This window comes from Triturus cristatus, chromosome 7 (genome assembly GCF_964204655.1).
Source record: "Triturus cristatus chromosome 7, aTriCri1.1, whole genome shotgun sequence".
Lineage (NCBI taxonomy): Eukaryota > Metazoa > Chordata > Amphibia > Caudata > Salamandridae > Triturus > Triturus cristatus.
Window position 1 is genome coordinate 59,995,535 of NC_140590.1, and position 17,774 is coordinate 60,013,308.

General features: G+C 49.6%; 1 protein-coding gene across 3 annotated transcripts in view; it reads left to right on the forward strand.

Annotated features, from left to right (window-relative positions):
• The window catches only part of CADM4 (cell adhesion molecule 4), a 1,244,810-nt gene that overhangs the window by 841,138 nt on the left and 385,898 nt on the right, over positions 1-17,774 (forward strand). For all 3 annotated transcript variants that reach the window (XM_085615631.1, XM_085615632.1, XM_085615633.1), the window contains exon 2: positions 5,167-5,313. In XM_085615631.1, coding sequence (XP_085471757.1) covers positions 5,167-5,313 — 147 coding nt within the window. The remainder of the gene's footprint in view (positions 1-5,166; positions 5,314-17,774) is intronic.

Below are 17,774 nucleotides of genomic sequence, written 5' to 3' on the forward strand. Positions count from 1 at the left end.
CCCAGGACTAAGAACTGTACGCGCTCCTCAGAAGGACCTGCAAAGATCAGACCTGGGGCTGAAAAGGCAGAAGAAGGAACTTTTCAAGTAAAACAGACCACTCAAAACCAATTTTCTCTTTATTAGGTATGAAGGTGTGGGTAATTGGTCACTCAATTATTGCAAGACTGGCACATTGGGCGGAGGCAAGAGAGTGGCAGAATGGCTTTGCCAACACGGACATCACGTGGTTGGGTTTCTCAGGCTTGCGCTGGTGCGAACTGTTACGGAAAGTGAAGCAGAGACTCCGGGGAGGGTGGCTCCCGCCCAACCTCTTGGTGGTTCACCTGGGGGGGAATGACCTCACATCACTAGGAAGGAGAGCTTTGCTACAAGACATGAGGGATACTTTCTGCAAGTTGAGCGTGCTGTTGGGGCCGTGTGAACTGTGGTGGTCTGAGATTACACCACGCGCGATTTGGCATGGTGCTCGCTCAGGCGACGCCATCGAGGTGTCTAGAAGAAAAGTTAACAGCGCCATGCGCAAGTTCACTGAGCAAAGAGGCTTTGGCTTCATCAGGCATGGCCTTCTGCACGCCAAATCAACGGGATGTCTGAAAGGCGATGGGGTTCACCTCTCGGATCTAGGCATGGATTTGTTTTTACTGGATCTAGGGGAAGCACTGGCAGCTGCGGTTTGCGAATAATAGGGGACTTTGGTGGGGGGCCCTGGTAGTGACGGTGGCCACTCCCAAGGCTGTGGAGGAGTTACAGGGCGATCCAGGGTCTGCACATACCAAGGGGTATAGCATGCAGCAGCACCGCGTGGTGCTAAGCCAGGATACCCAGGGATGTTTAGCGTGTCCACTGGAAGACCGACGGCGCCCCGCTATCCGACAGGCGGTTGTGGGTCTGAGCAACCGGGGGCTGCCATGTATGCTCCGCCCACCCATCACGGGAGGGCGTGTGAAGCAAGTGGACTGGTGGTCCACGGGTGGGAGGGGGGGACCCTCCCAACATTAGGTATACACCAATTGGCGTTGCCATGGTGACTCTAGGCTTATCAGACGGGCAGGCGGCATAGGGGCTGGCCTGCCCTGGGATCGCCCGTAAGATAACCCACCATGTTTGCATATTGCTTATGCTAATAAACCTGCAGCAATATTTCTTCACTTACATTCAGTGTCGTGTGTTTTTATTTATGTACTTATGTGGTTGTGATGACTGTTGCCGATATTGGCACTATGTAAGGCTGCCCGGGGGGGGGGGTTGCGCAGCGGCCCGCCCCTTTGAGGGCGGCCGCCTTAGTGCCACAGGAAGGCACAGGGGTGGGAGGTCGTGTCCCTGGGATAGACCAAGGGAGACCCCAGCAGATAGCTGCTTCCGGCGGGGAGGAGCCAGGGGGGTACATATTCTGTCTCCGCCCCCTCCTCGCCCTCTTGTCCGCTCGTTCGCCTTGCCCGCCCATCCGCTTACCCGGCGTCCGGAGGGACAAAGGGGGGGCCAGGTTTTCTAACAATTCTCACTTTGTGTTGCAGGAGGAGTTACAGGGCGATCCAGGGTCTGCACATACCAAGGGGTATAGCATGCAGCAGCACAGCGTGGTGCTAAGCCAGGATACCCAGGGATGTTTAGCGTGTCCACTGGAAGACCGACGGCGCCCCGCTATCCGACAGGCGGTTGTGGGTCTGAGCAACCGGGGGCTGCCATGTATGCTCCGCCCACCCATCACGGGGGGGCGTGTGAAGCAAGTGGACTGGTGGTCCAGGGGTGGGAGGGGGGGACCCTCCCAACATTAGGTATACACCAATTGGCGTTGCCATGGTGACTCTAGGCTTATCAGACGGGCAGGCGGCATAGGGGCTGGCCTGCCCTGGGATCGCCCGTAAGATAACCCACCATGTTTGCATATTGCTTATGCTAATAAACCTGCAGCAATATTTCTCCACTTACATTCAGTGTCGTGTGTTTTTATTTATGTACTTATGTGGTTGTGATGACTGTTGCCGATATTGGCACTATTCACCTGATCTGCAGGGCTCATTTGTAATCCCCACCTTTGACCTTTGACCAAAAATCCTCCCTAGTGGTCTTTGTACTGGGCACATTATTTGAGAACAGTTGGCATCTTGCTGTGTGAACACCCAGGCCCCAAGTCCCTCTGAGGCCGCGTGACCAGGCTTTGAGGCTCCGGGGCTGCGGCTATTGGACACACAAGGACTGGCGGCTTTGGGTCATACCATGTGAACTGTAAGGGGTAAAGACCGCTAGTTTTCAGCAGAAGTCATCATTTGCAAAGGTCTGTCCATAGAAGTGTGATTTAAAAAGGCTATTTGTAATGAAAACATTTGGCTTCACTTTTGCCCTGTTTTGACCGTGACTGAGAGCCTGGGTCAGCACCTTTGACACCCCCTCCCATGTGACAAGCTTTCCTTCCCTGCTCGGCTCTAGCTCCCACTGGAGAGCTCGGAGTCCTTCCTGTCTGACCGCTGGGGTCCTAGTGCCCATACCTCTGGCCTATGGACAGACGGCAGGCACTATCACCTGCAAACGTACAGGGGCACTCTAAACCAAAAAGGAGCTGGAAAAAGCCAGAGTTAACTAAAGTGCACGTGTTTGACACCCAAGACATTCTTTACGTGTCTAGTATCCGAATGTGTGCAGTGCGTCTAGTATTCGGACGTGTGCGGCGTGTCTAGTATCCGGACATGTGCGGCGTGTGTTTAGTATCTGGACGTGTGCAGCGTGTCTAGTATTCGGACGTGTGCGGCGTGTCTAGTATCCGGACATGTGCGGCGTGTCTAGTATCCGGACGTGTGTAGCGTGTCTAGTTTCCAAATGTGTGCAGGTGTCTAGTTTCGGAATGTGTGCAGCGTGTCTAGTATCTGGATGTGTGCAGTGTGTCTAGTATCCGGATGTGTGCAGCGTGTCTAGTATCCAGATGTGTGCAGTGTGTCTAGTATCAGGACGTGTGCAGCGTGTCTAGTATCCGGATGTGTGCAATGTGTCTAGTATCCGGACGTGTGCAGCGTGTCTAGTATCCGGACGTGTGCGGCGTGTCTCGTATCCAGATGAGTGCGGCGTGTCTCGTATCCAGATGAGTGCGGCGTGTCTCGTATCCAGATGAGTGCAGCGTGTCTAGTATCCGAATGTTTGCATCATGTCTAATATCCAGATGTGGGCGGCGTGTCTAGTATATGGATGTGTGTAGCGTGTCTAGTATCCGAATGTGTGCAGTGTGTCTAGTTTCCAAATGTATGCTGGTGTCTAGCTTCTGAATGTGTGCAGCGTGTCTCGTATCCGGACGTGTGCAGCGTGTCTAGTATCCGGATGTGTGCAGCGTGTCTAGTATCCGGATGTGTGCAGTGTGTCTAGTATCCGAATGTGTGCAGCGTGTCTAGTATCCGGATGTGTGCAGCGTGTCCAGTATCCCGATGTGTGAAGTGTGTCTAATATCCTGTACACAAAAGACTGTGTCTAACAATGTCAGAGAGTTGTCTTACATAAGTACCATTGAATGAGACCGCGCCTGTGCTCTGCGGTTTCCATCTTCCAGCGCCTCTGACCACCCCCCACCCACACACTACCCCCCCCCCACCCCACCCCCCCCCCCCCCCGCTCTGCCTGTAGCCAACATTAGTCAGATCAGTTTATTGATTCGAATTGTGGACACATTGAGTGTCCGTCAAGTCTCCCCTCTACCATCAGCAGTCGCTCGTCATTACATTACAGAACCCGCCATTGGTAATTGTTGACATCACACAGTCTGAAAGGTGAATGCATCGCTGGCCCCACCAAGGCCGGCCCCAGCCCCTAATGTTGAAATGCTTGAACCCTCTGGCACGAAGCTTTACAGGGCAGAGGAGACCGGATGGACCAGGGGGGAGCAGGGCGGTACGTCGAGTAATTGAGCCTCACTCCAAACTCTGAGAAGGGTGTTCGCCAGACACCGTTTGCTCCGTGCTCAGGGGTGACGTGTTCTTGTTTGTACAGAGCGCCGTCTGGGGTTTGTAGCGCTTCGTAGTGGTGTCGGCTATCTGGGGGCGCCCCAGGATTCGATTCAAGACCAGTTACCCTTACATACTGGAGCCTGCGTTGTACTGTGATCATAGGCTCTGGAAGTAGGGGTGCGTGGGGTGCTAGAGCACCCCAAAATAACCATACTGGAAGCCACAGCGTGAACTAAAATTCAAATTCAAAGACCGAGGAAAAATGTCAGAGCTCCCCTTCGGGCAAACTGCTTCTTATTCTTTTGACACGGGAATGGGCTTCATTTTCTTCTCGGACTGAACAGTGAGAGGATTTTGTGATGTGAATATCTGGCAGGCTGCAGGGGTTCAGGGAGTGTGAGAGGACAGGCTGTAGGATTAAAAAAATGTCTGACACAAAATGTAAATATCTGTAAATGAACTGTGCAAACATTTCAAAATACATCCGCAGCAAGGGAAGCACAAATACAGCACATTGTGTTTTTTGTAATTCTGAAGTGTTATGGAAACAGAGATCTCAGTTGGATCGAAACACGTGAAGAGACTGACTCTTGTGATGTGCAAATGATACATTCCTTCATAAACCTGATTTTCAGACACTATCTATCGTCTGTGCACCACGTGGGTTCAGCAGTAAAACTGCAGGTGTGATGGAAAACCAGTGGCCATTTCAGGGGCTGTTTCACTGTGAAAGGGGCTCTCTGTAGAGGGCGGTCCGCTGCCACACCCTGGTTTAGACATATATGTGCAACAATTTGCTACCGGTGAATTACTACACCCTTCCCTGTTCTTTGAGTGATGCTCGGGTTTTCCACAGTCCCTCAGTGTTCATTTATGTAACATTGGTGGCAGCCCCCCCCCCCCCCACTCTGAGAATTGCTCCAGCACCTTTGGATTCCAGGATGTTGTGGTCCAGTTTGCCTCTGGTTGGGTGGCCGTGAGCTGCTGGTCTGTGCTTGTGGTGTCTGTGTGGTCTGTGGAGTTAAATGCCCTTGGTTGGTGATGTCTAGAGGTGGTGTAGGCGCGGAGTGGCTGGCTGTAGATGTTTGTGCGAGGAGTGTCCAGGTGGCCAGGGCTGTTGGGACAAGAGTGATGGCCTCTTTATGTCCCATTGACTTCAGTTGGATCTGCGTGGGATGTTCTCATGGGATGTCTCTCCATCTTGCCTCACCAGCCTCTCTTTCTTCTCTTTCACCAGCTCTGGGCCAGGAAGTGAAGGCCGAGAACGTCACGGTGGTGGAAGGAGGTGAAGCGGAGATCAACTGCAAGTTGCACCAATACGACGGGTCCATTGTGGTGATCCAGAACCCATCGCGGCAGACCCTCTTCTTCAACGGCACACGCGGTGAGTTTGGGCTTTGTGGGACTGGGGGGTCCTGGAGAGAGCAGAAGTCCATGGTGGCTGCTGACTTCACATCACCCCGGGATGCTTTCCATGATCCTTGCATTCGGGGGTCTCAGTGGGGCCGGTTTGCACATGTGGTCAAGTGAATGAGCCAAGGCCGTTCACTCCCACCTGGATTACCATGTCAATGCCACACTTCTAAGCAGTGTTTAAAGCTGGCCTGAGTCTGAAGGCGGCCAGCTACGCGCAGAAGGATAATGCGCCATGGGGACCGCAGGGGGTAAGGGTCGTCCTGGATCACCCAATGGGCTCATGTGGGCTAGTCGGGTCTAGAACTCTGGTCGTCTGGCTTAACAGACGACCGTGCTCCCACGCAAACGTAGGTTGTAGCACGCCCCGTCCCGTAGAGGGGCGGGAAGACCCCTATGATGAAGCATGACACCAAGGGCCCTTTTGGTGTGTGAGGGGTATTTTAACAACTAGTGTATATTCTCCACCAATGTGGGATATATACTTCTTTTTGGGAGATTCAGACATACAAACTTACCTGTGGGTGGATCACTAGGTTTATTGATTTGAGAATGGGAGGATGTATCCACCTCCACTACTCTTTTTGAGTGGTACCTCTCTACTCCCTATGTTGTTCTTTTCGTCTGGCTTAACAGTCAACCAGTGGGGGCTACAAGCCCATATCTGGTCACCCACTGGCTGCCTTTCATGAGTGCCGATGTGTGAGAAGCTCTGAATTAAGGCTGCCACAGACTGAAGGCCTACCCAGTAGTTTGGACTTTGAGTACATTAAACCCACCCAACCCTTCAAGAGCCTGCTGTGCATGGGTAAAGTAGAGGTCAGCCTCTTGTACGGCCTGCACCCACAGACTGCAACCTGGGGGAGACCCACAACTCACCAGAGAGGACCTTTTAAAAACTCTGATATAGAGAAAGTCTGATCACCAGGATGCAGGGCCTGGGTTTTATGCTCCACACGGGGGGTTGCTGGGGAGTTAAGCTTCCGTGGCGTTGTGGCAGAGGACTAGGCTGTGTGGCTAGCATCAACTGAAGCTGCTATGTGACCCAGAATCAACAGCATCCTTACTTTATTTGCAAAGAGGCTTATATTTCTTTGTAGGGTCCAGAAACCTAATATTCTCAGCAGCCTTCTATTTGTATCCCATATACCCGGAGGCCCTAACATCCCCGGGTTATGAGTCCAATGAATGTGCCCAGAAGACCATGAATTCTTACCGTATGTGCTTAGAAGCCCTTACACACGTGATCAGAAGCTCTTCATGTCGTTCTTTAAGTATCCATCAACTTGTATATTTACAGTCTGATTTTTGTGCCCTGGAGTCCATACATTCACATACAAATCACCTTAGTTGGCGAGAAAGCAAGTAGCCTAAAGCGAACCTTCATACTCACAGAGCGGTCTTCCATCAAACCTGGTCTCCGTCAATCCTGGTGTCAGAGAGCGGATATTTGGTATCAAGATTACTTGTGTCTTGTCAACTAGTACGAACTTAAATATTTGATTTTTTACTGTAGAAAAAGTATATTATATACATGTTGTTTCTTTTTCGGTAATGCAATCTAAAAAACTGAATGTGTTGTAGCGACTTTTAAGCATTGCGTGGAGGGTTCCTTCGTAGAACATTCTTCAGGAGTTCAGAATTCTCTGTGGAGAGGCTCAGGTGGGGCAGCAGGAGGTGAAGGCACTTGGACGTCTGAAGAGAGAGACACTTCTTCATTTAAAGGATTCTTTTGCCCCAGTCAAGGCACACTGGGGCCTACAAGACACCCATTGCGTAAGTGTAACCATGGCCTTTGGTTTGATCAGGAAGGTGGGAGAGGTCACAACAGGTTGATCAGCTCAGATTACCATGCACCCCTGGAAGCACCATGAACGAGAGGCTGGCGCTTAACACTTATCTGGGAGATCCTCTCTCTGTTGTGATCTGCGGTGACGCGATTGGATGGTGGCAGGAAGTTCGTAACTATATCCATTAAAGGACGTGGGCAAGATTGATCTGCCATTGGTTAGTTGATGGGGTTTATATGGCCCTCATGCCCCAGTGCTGGGAGCCAAAGCACCTTTCCAGGCAAGAACCAAGCTCCTTGTGTGGGAATGTGTGAATGGAAGAGTGTTGTCTTAGTTGTGACCGAGGAGGGAGCGTCTTGTGTTGTGTGAGGGACCAGAGAGGAGCTCTGACCTTGACTTGGGATGCAGCGCTCAGCGTTGTGATGAGTGAAAGGAGTGAGAGAGATGCCCTGGTTCTAAGGCTGGAATGACTGGTGGGCCTGAAGACTGGCTCTGCAGATTCTTTGAGGTGAAGGTTGTGTTAGGAATAAGAAGAGGGGAAATGAGAAATCCTCATTGGACAACGCGTTTCACAGTGTACGGAGAGGATTTGGAAGGAATACCGAGCTATGACTGCCCCCGAGAAAGGAAGCGATCCATGTTACGGTGTCTCCCATACACGTCATGGTCATTGAGTCTCGTAAGAAATGTCTGGTGGTGGACTGTGGCCGAAGCCGCAGTAGCAGAAGTACAGCCACACCGTTCTTGTCCACTGTGAGTTTTAGATCATCCAGTATGGATACGCGAGCTGCCGTCGTGCTTCCGCCGGGTCTGAATTCACTGTTGATCCAACGTTAGGTTATATATTGTGTAGAAGTTGGGTAAAGAACGCTCCTTCAAACAGCCTTCCCGGGCACGGCCATTATACATGGGTCTGCTATCAGCTGGGTCAGATGGGTTGATTTTTTTATCGAGAAGAGGTCAGCTGTAGGGTTCCTTGGGTGCGGAGGATTCTATTTCCAAGTATGTGATCATCAGCTTTCTAACCACTCTCTCAGCAGAGGCTGTCAGGAGTATGTCTGAATATTTTGAGGGGGGTGGAGATGTCATTGGCCTACTTGTCTTGACAGGGTTGCAAAATACTTTTTCAGAGAGTTTATTGAAGGTGGTAAGAGACAGTAGATTGGTTGTGTCTGCGCTTGTGCGGGTCCTGTTTTTTGAAGAGGGGTGCTAGCTGCTTTCTCCCTGAGATGGTGCTCTGTTTTATCAATTTTTGAGATGAGATCTTCGGACATGCCATCACAAAAGGCTTGAGATGATGGGATCTGCAAGTTGCAGAAGTCTGGGTGATGGAATCCTGCCAGCATGTTGTGTAGTCCTTTTGATGGGCAATCTGTGTCCGATATACGTGCCGAGTAGTGGAGCTCTTTGTAACTGCGATGATCACTTTTTAGACTCTGTTGTAAGTGTCTAGAGTGACCCGATCTTTCTCATTCTGTGATCTTCTCCACTGGTGTTGCAGGACACAGAGTTCTGTTTTCATTCTTCTGATCTTGTCGTTGCTCCGTGTGATGTTTTTCCTGAGGTTGGGCTGGTATGTTACGTGTACAACGGGTGTCACTGCCTGTGATTGACCCAAATACAGTAAAAGAGGTGCTGGTGTACTTCAGGGCCTGTACACATGCCAGACGTCTGTTCAGGAGGGTAGCTATCGTTGGTGAAGCAGGCGCAGTGGCACTGGGGCACACAGGTGTGACGAGCCCATGGCACCCCAGTTTGGGCTCTTTTACTCTCTCACAGGGTGGTAGGGGGGTCCATTTTCATTGCTTGCTTTACTTGTCACTATCAGTCAGAACTAGGAAGCATTCTCAAACTCCAGCAAGAGGCGGATTTGCCAATGTCCTATTCCTGTACCCTTGGGATCCGCTCACTGTCTCTCGATGGCGTGGAGGTGCGGGGATACTGGGCTGATGAACTTCCTTGACCAGCCTGTCCTAGAGCCACAGCCGGTGTGCCCAGGGTGTACCACTCTCCAGGTGTGGTGCCTAGGTCCCTGGCCCTTGGCTTTGGAATAATGCTTTTACTCGGTTGGCAGAAGGGATGAGCATTGATGGCGACCTCTGGGTTCTGATGGCAGCATCTCTCGACAGAAGAAGCTGCTTCCAGACTCAGCGCTGCTGGGTACAGATCAACCACTCATGGCGCCACACGGCCTAGTGACGGAGTCAACACTTTAGAGGAACAGCCCTTAGGAGACGCTCTTAGTGACAGAGACAATCTCTTGGTGGCACAAGGTCCATGTTTGTTGTAATCACATGCGCAAAGGACAGAAACTCAACACGCGAGTGAGATATCCATGTTAATCACACATTGGCATCACTTAGGGTTTAGCAGAGGCAGGAAGCTACCCCGGCTGGCTTGCCATCGGTACCCGTTTCACTGGCCATGGTCCTTAGATGGTAGAAAATGCTGAGGCTCAAGGCCATCTTCCAAGTTTACAGGAGAGTTTATGGTGGTCTTTCCCTCTCCTGACCCCCCTCCCTCCCTCGTTATTTCTGATATTTCCTTTTTTCCCTACGTTTTGCCCCAATGCTCTGCCAGCCCGACGAGATGCCAACGTCTTGAGGAAGAGCCACTCTTTCCAGGAGGCTCTCTCCTCATTCCCACTGACTTGCTCCCCACCCTGTTTCTCTGCCCTTCTTTTCAATGTCCCCTCCACCAGGTCTCTGAGGAGGACCATAGTGGCACCAAGCGATACACAAACAAGCAGCAGCTAATTACACTCCGTTCCCACTGCTACTGTAAGCTTGAAGCGTTGTCTTGAAGCAGTTTGTGGCTTCTTTCTCTCTCTCGCTCTCTTCGTCCGCCCCATGTTGGCGCAGCGGTAGGATGGAATATGAATGAGTCATTAGTAGGGGAAGTCGAGCAGGAGTAGAGCCTCTTTTGTGCATCCCGCAGCATCCTCCACAAGGCGTCCCTCCGCTCCCTTTGTCCTCTGTCACACGACAAGGGGTTGCTTGTGCTTTGTACTGTGTTCTGAAGCACTGTAGCACGTGCACTTTTCATGGAACCCTACAAGCACAGCTTTTTCAGATTAACCCATCTTTAAAGAATATATGATCTAATCTACCTGACTGCTATGTACATAAAAGGAAAACCCGCCCCATCCGTTTGAGAAAAACACTTCCCAATGTATCCTCTGGTTCGGATGTGCACCGAAAGAAGCGGCACCTGAAAAAATGCACCTAAATAACGTATGTGAGCTGCATGTCCCATTGCAGCTCTGTGGGATTGGACCACCAAGTCCTCGCGGTATCAGCAGTTGTGAGGCACCTTCTACCTCTAGCGTGGAACCACAAGGCAGCTTTATTTTTGGGGCTCGTTTCAGACGGTTTCTAAGGGGTCGTGGTGCCAAATGCAAGCCGCTTCCCATCTGCTACTCACCTACCTCCACCTCCAATCACACATTCCTACTACTATACAGGCCTGGAACACACCAATCAGCATTCACTGGCGCCTTCCTTGATGTGACCAAAACCCACAGCGTCCTTCACAATAGTGAGAGACTTGAACATGGAGTGTGACAACCCAGACTCACTCAACACAGCACAAACCAGTGTCCGCTGCCACACAGAAGATTGTGGAAACTTCCAAGTAACTCTTCCCTGCCCAATTCAAGGAATTCCTCAAGGCTGAAGTCCCAGTTGGGCATCCCTCAGACACTCTCCCACCTCACATTCAAGGACACTAATACCGCCATCCAGGCGAGAGCCTCCATCTAGGAGTGTCTAAAGTCTGGCATCCTCCGGAACACCTGAAGACCTTTTACACCAAGCCAATCACACAGAGATGCTGCATCCAGGTATTGCAACCAGGTACCAACCAATCTTCAACAGGACATTCCTTTGTAAACCGATTCCAAGAGCTGCCCTCACTCACACCGCCAACTCCACCTTAAGAAAACCTCCTCTTCTCCCATGGTCGAACTGCCTTCTGTGTTGATGGAGAAATGCAACACTCTGTCTTCTTCACCTGAAGAGCACCGCTGGCAAGAATGGACTTACCATGCCCTGCGTCTGGACCTTTCTGCTGCCTTTGGGGCAGTCCACCGCCCCACTCTGCGAAATAAACTTTAAGATCTTGGCGTACAAGGGCCCTTCCTAAATCGGTTCTCCTCCTGCCTGTTTGGCAGATAAACCGTGTTTCACTTCCGCTTTTGTTGTCTGCTCCATTCCCAACTAGCTCTGGTGTGTCACAAGATCCTGTCAACTTACCACTACTTTTCAACACTTAGTTCAGCCTGTTAACACCCAGATCAACCTCAAGCAGGAAAGTCAGGTGGGCCTCAACCGCCTTGTCCAAGCTCGTTGCCTCTAAGCCATGGACCAATAGATGCGAACCAGGCACCCGAAACTCAGCTCATTGAAATCTAAGATCCTCACAGGCAGCAGATGGGTGAATTAGCACCTATTATCCGCCCCAATGCGACTCTGCCTCCGGGTCCATCTATCCCACGTTTACTTCGGAAGATAAAGGAGGAATCAGAAGTGATAGCTGTGATACCATCTGGCCGTGCAGATCTTGTATGTATATATTTTATAGAGTGCAACTATCACTCCTAGGAGCATCATGGCACTAAGCGGGCCGTGTATGAGGTTCAGAGTGTGAGCTGCCGCCATCAGATAAGTGAGAGCTACAAGGCGTCTGAGGCTCCAAAGATCCAGGTTTTCAAGGCTTTCCTGAAATTTAGTTCTGTCTGAATGAAACGGAGATGACTAGGAAGGAGATTCCCAAGACTGCCACTGATTGGCCCCCCCTTTGAGATACGCCTAAAACTAAGAGGCTTGAGGAGATTTGCTGCTGAGGATCCGAGGGGACGCGGCATCACATACGGTTTAAATCTGGCCCTAAGGTATTTGATCCTGATCCTTTAAAAGCTCTGTAGGTGATTACAAGGATCTTAAAAAGGACTCTTTTATGGATGGATCTTGGTTCCCAGGGGTGAAAGAAATAGCAGTGGGGCCTTGTTGCAGAATTGCTCTAACTCTTTCTCTTGTTTGAGCACTGCGGTGTCTTCCTCTGTCCCAACCATTCCTAGGGGCTTGGAAAATGAGGGGATAGGCCTTCAAAATAGAAGGATTCCTCTGCATTTAGCTGAAATGATTACCAGCTCCCGTAGTCCTTTTACTTTCAATCCATATACAAAAGACTGCGGGAATTTTGAGCACTGATATTTTTTGTTTTTTAATCTGTCTCTTCTGTTGGTTATGTGATTTCTGCTGTTTTACAATTTCTTCAGGATGGATTTGAAAATAACTTAGCAGTTTCAACTCAGCAAAATGGGCTGCTGCTACAGCTTTTACAATGTCTGGGGTGGTATTTTTCAGGCTGAAGAGTTAGTTGTGAGAATTCTGAGAAATGTTGCTATTGCAAGATGTCGTATAGTTTTTATGGCTGACATGGGCTATACCCCTAGTTTTAAGAATGTTACGGTGTGTTTCATTTTAACTTTTGACTTTTGTAGACCTAAAATACTTAATTATGAAAATAGTGTTTTTGATAGCAAGACTTCAGCTGGAAGCATTACAGAAATTGGGTTTTTATTGTGAAAATTTCAATTTTTCACAAATTTTAGAAGATGGAATTGTATTTTGGCATAATTCTGCCTTTTGTCCTAAGATTTCTTCCAAATTTCATTACGACCAGGAGGTTTTGTTGCTGGCTTTCTTTCCTGTACCAGCTTTGAATGAAGAGGAATTGGGGCATTTCCTGGATGTGAAGAGGCCAGCGTCTATATATTTGGCCAGATCTTGCAGTTTTAGAAAAACAGATTATTTGCTTGGGAGATTTGGTATTAAAGATCAAGGTCATAAGGCATATAATTTATCGATTAGCAGATGGATTAGTGTTATGATTTCAATGGCTTATTTCTTTGCTGACTTACCCGTCCCTGATGGAGTTTAGGGGAAGTCGACACGAAGTGTTAATATATCTTGACTAACTTGCCTGTCCCTGATGGAGTTCAGGGGAGGTTGCCTCAAAGTATCTTGGGTGATTTACCTGTCCCTAATAGAGTTCAGGGGAGGTTGCCTCAAAGTATCTTGGGTGACTTACCTGTCCCTAATAGAGTTCAGGGGAGGTTGCCTCAAAGTATCTTGGCTGACTTGCCTGTCCCTGATGGAGTTCAGGGGAGGTCGGGGTCAGGGTGCCAAGCTCTGCCCACCCTAGCCTGACCATACAAAAAATAAAATGCTAATAACTTCAGTTCGTATCATGTACTTTTTTCGTTTACACTGCTCCGTGAGCAGTGGGGCAACGTGCCTCCACCTAAGCAGAGGAGCCACCACCCTAATTAGTTACATCCTCATCACAGTCATTACATGTTCTGCATACCAAAGCTTCTTTTACTGACCTTCCTGAGATTAAAGAAATTAACTCAGGGTTACAGCAACAAAAATAATCAAATCTTTAATCAAATCTAGATTTTTCATCAAACCTCACATCTTCAATTTCATAGTGGGAGATAAAAAGGTGTATGAATGACCATGTTGCCACTCTATAGATTTTCTTCAGAGCAACTCCTTGTATCTCAATCCAAGGTACACTAATACTTCGAGTCAACCTCCCCTGAACTCCATCAGGGACAGGTAAGTCATCCAAGATGCTCAAGGGTAGGGAACACGCTAGTTGCCTGCTACCCTTCCCCTCAGAGCAACGACGTGCTCTGCCTCCCCCGTAAGCTGTAGGCTCCTTTACTGGGGGTCTACATTACCCCAGTATAAATCTACTAGGGTACTACTCTACCATGTCTGGATATCATACCACATATAGGGAACCAGACCTATGGTAGTGCACCACTCACTTTTTGGTCCTGATGAAGTGCCACTTGACCTGCTAGGGGCAAAACGGGCACGAAACATGTTGACTCACTACACTGTGATAGTCCTTTAGGAACATTGCACCCACTTAGGGCTTGTACATATTTTAATTAAGCTGGAACTACCTTAGTGAATAAATTATATTTGAATAGGACTGCTCCAGACTTATTTTAATCCCACCCTCTTGTGCACTACCCAGCCCTCACACCCGCATGCACCCTACGGCTTCTTCAAAAGATCTCTGCCAGAGAGCCCCGTTTACGGGAGCCCGTCGGGCATTGCAGCGCCGTCCCGACGAGGAGCATGACCCAATGATGAAGCATGACATCCCTTGGGGTGTGTGAGGGCATCACGAAGAAAGACCTCCCTTTCCCCAAGACTCCCTGTTAGGAACTGCACATCCCTTGATACACACTCTGTAAAGTGCACATGAATGTTTTACCAGCCTCTCAGGCCGGCCAAACATCCTTGCGCACTTTGCATGTTCTCCGTGCAGGTGGCATTACAGCCATCATGGAGAACATGCCCAGGCCCTATTCCCTGGCTGAGCGCCCAACCACGGCGCTCAGACCAATCGCAATGCTGCATTGCAGGGTTGTGATTGGCTCAGGGGAGAGAGAGACGTGGTGAGATCAGATAAATGTGATTTTTTTTTTATTCAACCCCCACCCTCCTCACAAACGGGGGGTTTCTTACCAGCCTCCACTGAACAGATAAAGGATAATGAAGATTACCTGTTAGTGACAGGAGCAGTAGCGGCCTCAGCTGGCTGTCATATCCCCCCCTCCTGCCATGCCACCCCTCAGCGCCCCCTAATTAACCTTAAATGTTACATAAATACATCTAGTGTTGGTTGGGTTCTGATCTGGAAAGATATGGAGGCGTCATGACTGCTTGTGTCACATCCAGTGATCTTCACTGAAAACATAGGACTACCAGTCCCAGAAGTCCTGCAGCGCGACTGGTGCACCTTGGGTTCAAGATAGCCATGATTCCAAGAACCGGAACTTTCAGTCCAGGAAGTTCTCGATAACTGTAGTTTTCTTTCCTCAACTAAACAACTTTCTGTAAACGGAACGAATGTAGTTGTGTGTTTCAAAATATAATCCTGGCTGGTTACACTCGCGGCCTGTCCCCAGCCAAAGTGGCGGGGCGAGCCGAAGGAGGGAGCTGGGGGAGCTTGGGGGAGGTCAGGGGACAATTAAAAAAAAAACGAAGTTAAATAAACTCACCTGTTCGCCACTGCCTCCGCCGTCTGCTCCATCGGGCTCTTCCTGCTTATGGTACAGGCTCCCAGACTGCACTGCGGCCAATCATGACGCTGCAGGAAGGCAGCGTCAGGATCGGCCTGAGCCACGACTTTGCGCTCCCAGGCAGACTGGGAGCCTGTGCCTGCTCTCGCCAGCTTCAGCAATGCAGCTGGGGCTGAAGAAAGCTTCGCTGCGCAGGAGGTGTTAGGCCAGCCTGAGACGGCAGGCCAAACCCTCATGCGCATTGAAGGGACAAAGGAGTGCACTAGGACTAGGACCAAGACTGGTCAGAGTCCTGGGGTGGCGCCAGGGGAAATATATTAAAACGGGTTGGAACCCTTTTTCATGATCGTTTTATTTGCGGGTGGTGGTAGGGTGGCGGGCGGCGCTCCTACACCCTAATGGAGGGGCCACCGCATTGTGAGTAACACCTGGCCCCACACCCATGGGCTTTTCTGGCTGCATGTTCAGAGGGGCTGCTTGTCCCCGTTGGGCGGATTTACATAAGCGCCCCCCTTCCTGCTACCAGGGGCACCAGGCTGGCCACAGTTGGCACCATGATGCGCTTCGCTGGCCGCCATAGCTGCCAGTGACGACACTTTCGCGCGTGATTAAACGGGTATTTTTAGCTGTTGGCGCAAACTCAGACTTGGAATAGATGCAATTTTATGGTGATTAACACCGTGTGCAGTGACAGCAAGAATACCCGCGAGGCCGGGAGGAACGGGGCGCAGAAGGGGCCGGGGGGGTGGCGAAGTGAAGACTGTGATATGAAAACGAGCTACCTGGAAGAGGCCCAGGAGTCTATGCGCAACAAGAGCCTGCGCGCCTGCGCACATCAACACTGTGTACTCATGAAGGCGAAAATGGTGTTCGTGTGCACGAACACGAGGATAAAATATGCGCTCATTGGAGGGGTGTCGCTATTCAATAACTGTTTTGTGTGTGCGTGAGTGTGTGTATGCACCAAGGATCTGTGCACCTGTGTCACTATGAGAGGAATGTTTTTATATCTGCTGTGAGTGCCTGTTTGAGTGATGACACATGATTATAAAGGCGAGAAGCGGCTGTGCACAAGGGACATGTGCACACATGGAGTGTGCACTGTTTTTATCATGTGCTACATGGTCAAGTATTGACCGAATATATCATTCTATGACTTTGAGTGCGTTTATGTGAAAGACTTGTTTGCTTGTGGAGTGCACACAATTATGACGCGCTGAGGGAAGATTGTGAGAGTGAACGTGCCACGGACATCTGCACACGTGAGTGTGTTTGTTTGTGTGGAGGTCATCTTGTAAGTGAAACTGAAAGATGTGTGTTTGCGTCACCGCGGACACTCAGGCCGTAGTGCATGTGAGTGTGTACTCGTGGCGCGTGCCCATGCATGACCGTAAACCGGTAAGGACGTGGCATATAGTGTTTTTAAATTTATAGGAATAGTGGTGCCCTCGTCCCACATAGTGACACTTGGTACGCGGGCGGCTGCATGGTGCTGCCTTCCCCTACTACAGGATTCCTTCATCTTCCCCGGTTACCACCGAGGGCTGCAGGGGCTTAGCATGATGTCACTACTGGCACCATTGGATCCCTCCTTCTTAAGGACACGCTGGGCGGTGCGCCTGTAGCAACCCATTCAGTTCCCGAAGCTGCCTTTGCACCCGCTTTCTTTGGAGCCTTCTGATGCAGTGAGCTGGTGGCTGAACCCAAGGACATATTTCAGGCACTGGTCATAGGTGACGTCAGATCTGGGGGTTGAGTCAAAATTCTGCCCATACCCCTGACTGGCATGTTTAACTAACCTCTTAATCTCTAGTATATGGTATAAAGAGAACCCAGGGCCTGTAAATTAAATGTTGCGAGTGGACTACAGCGCCCAATGTGCCATGCACCACAGTGACACGCAAGCATGACCGCAGGCCTCCAATTTCTAGCCTGGCTGTTGTAGTTTTAAACTGGAAATTCAACCTGTCAAAATAACCCTTTATGACAATTAAAGACCTTCATTTTAAATGTTTATAATGTTTACATATCCCTAATGCAACTGTGTAGGCCTAATTTTACATAAGGCAGGATGCATGGTAATTAAAAGTAGGATATGTAGGAATTTAATCTTAAACGTTTCCTGGCTAACATTGAAAAAGCTCCAAAAGCTATTTTCACTGTAGCAAGGTTTTTTCTTTCATAGGAAAACACTGGGTTTCATAATACACTCAATAATGTTACTTTCAGATAGGAAACATCTAGAAAATAATTAAACAACTATTTTAATAGTTATAAAAAATTAAAACTAATGTGAAGCCATGTATTTGATAAATATTAGAGGAAAGGTACTTTTAGAATGATACCTTTTCCTGCCTTAGTCCTCTGGAGGCCCATTTGCATTTTTTCTCTCTCTTCTGCCAGCCAATAATTAGCATTTGAAGTGGTGTGTAAACTGTTCCTAGAGCAGAGGAATAGGCTTTTTGGTGAGAATGGGTGTTGTTCCCTTGGCAGGATCGCTAGTTGGCTGTGCACATTAACTGATTAACTTTA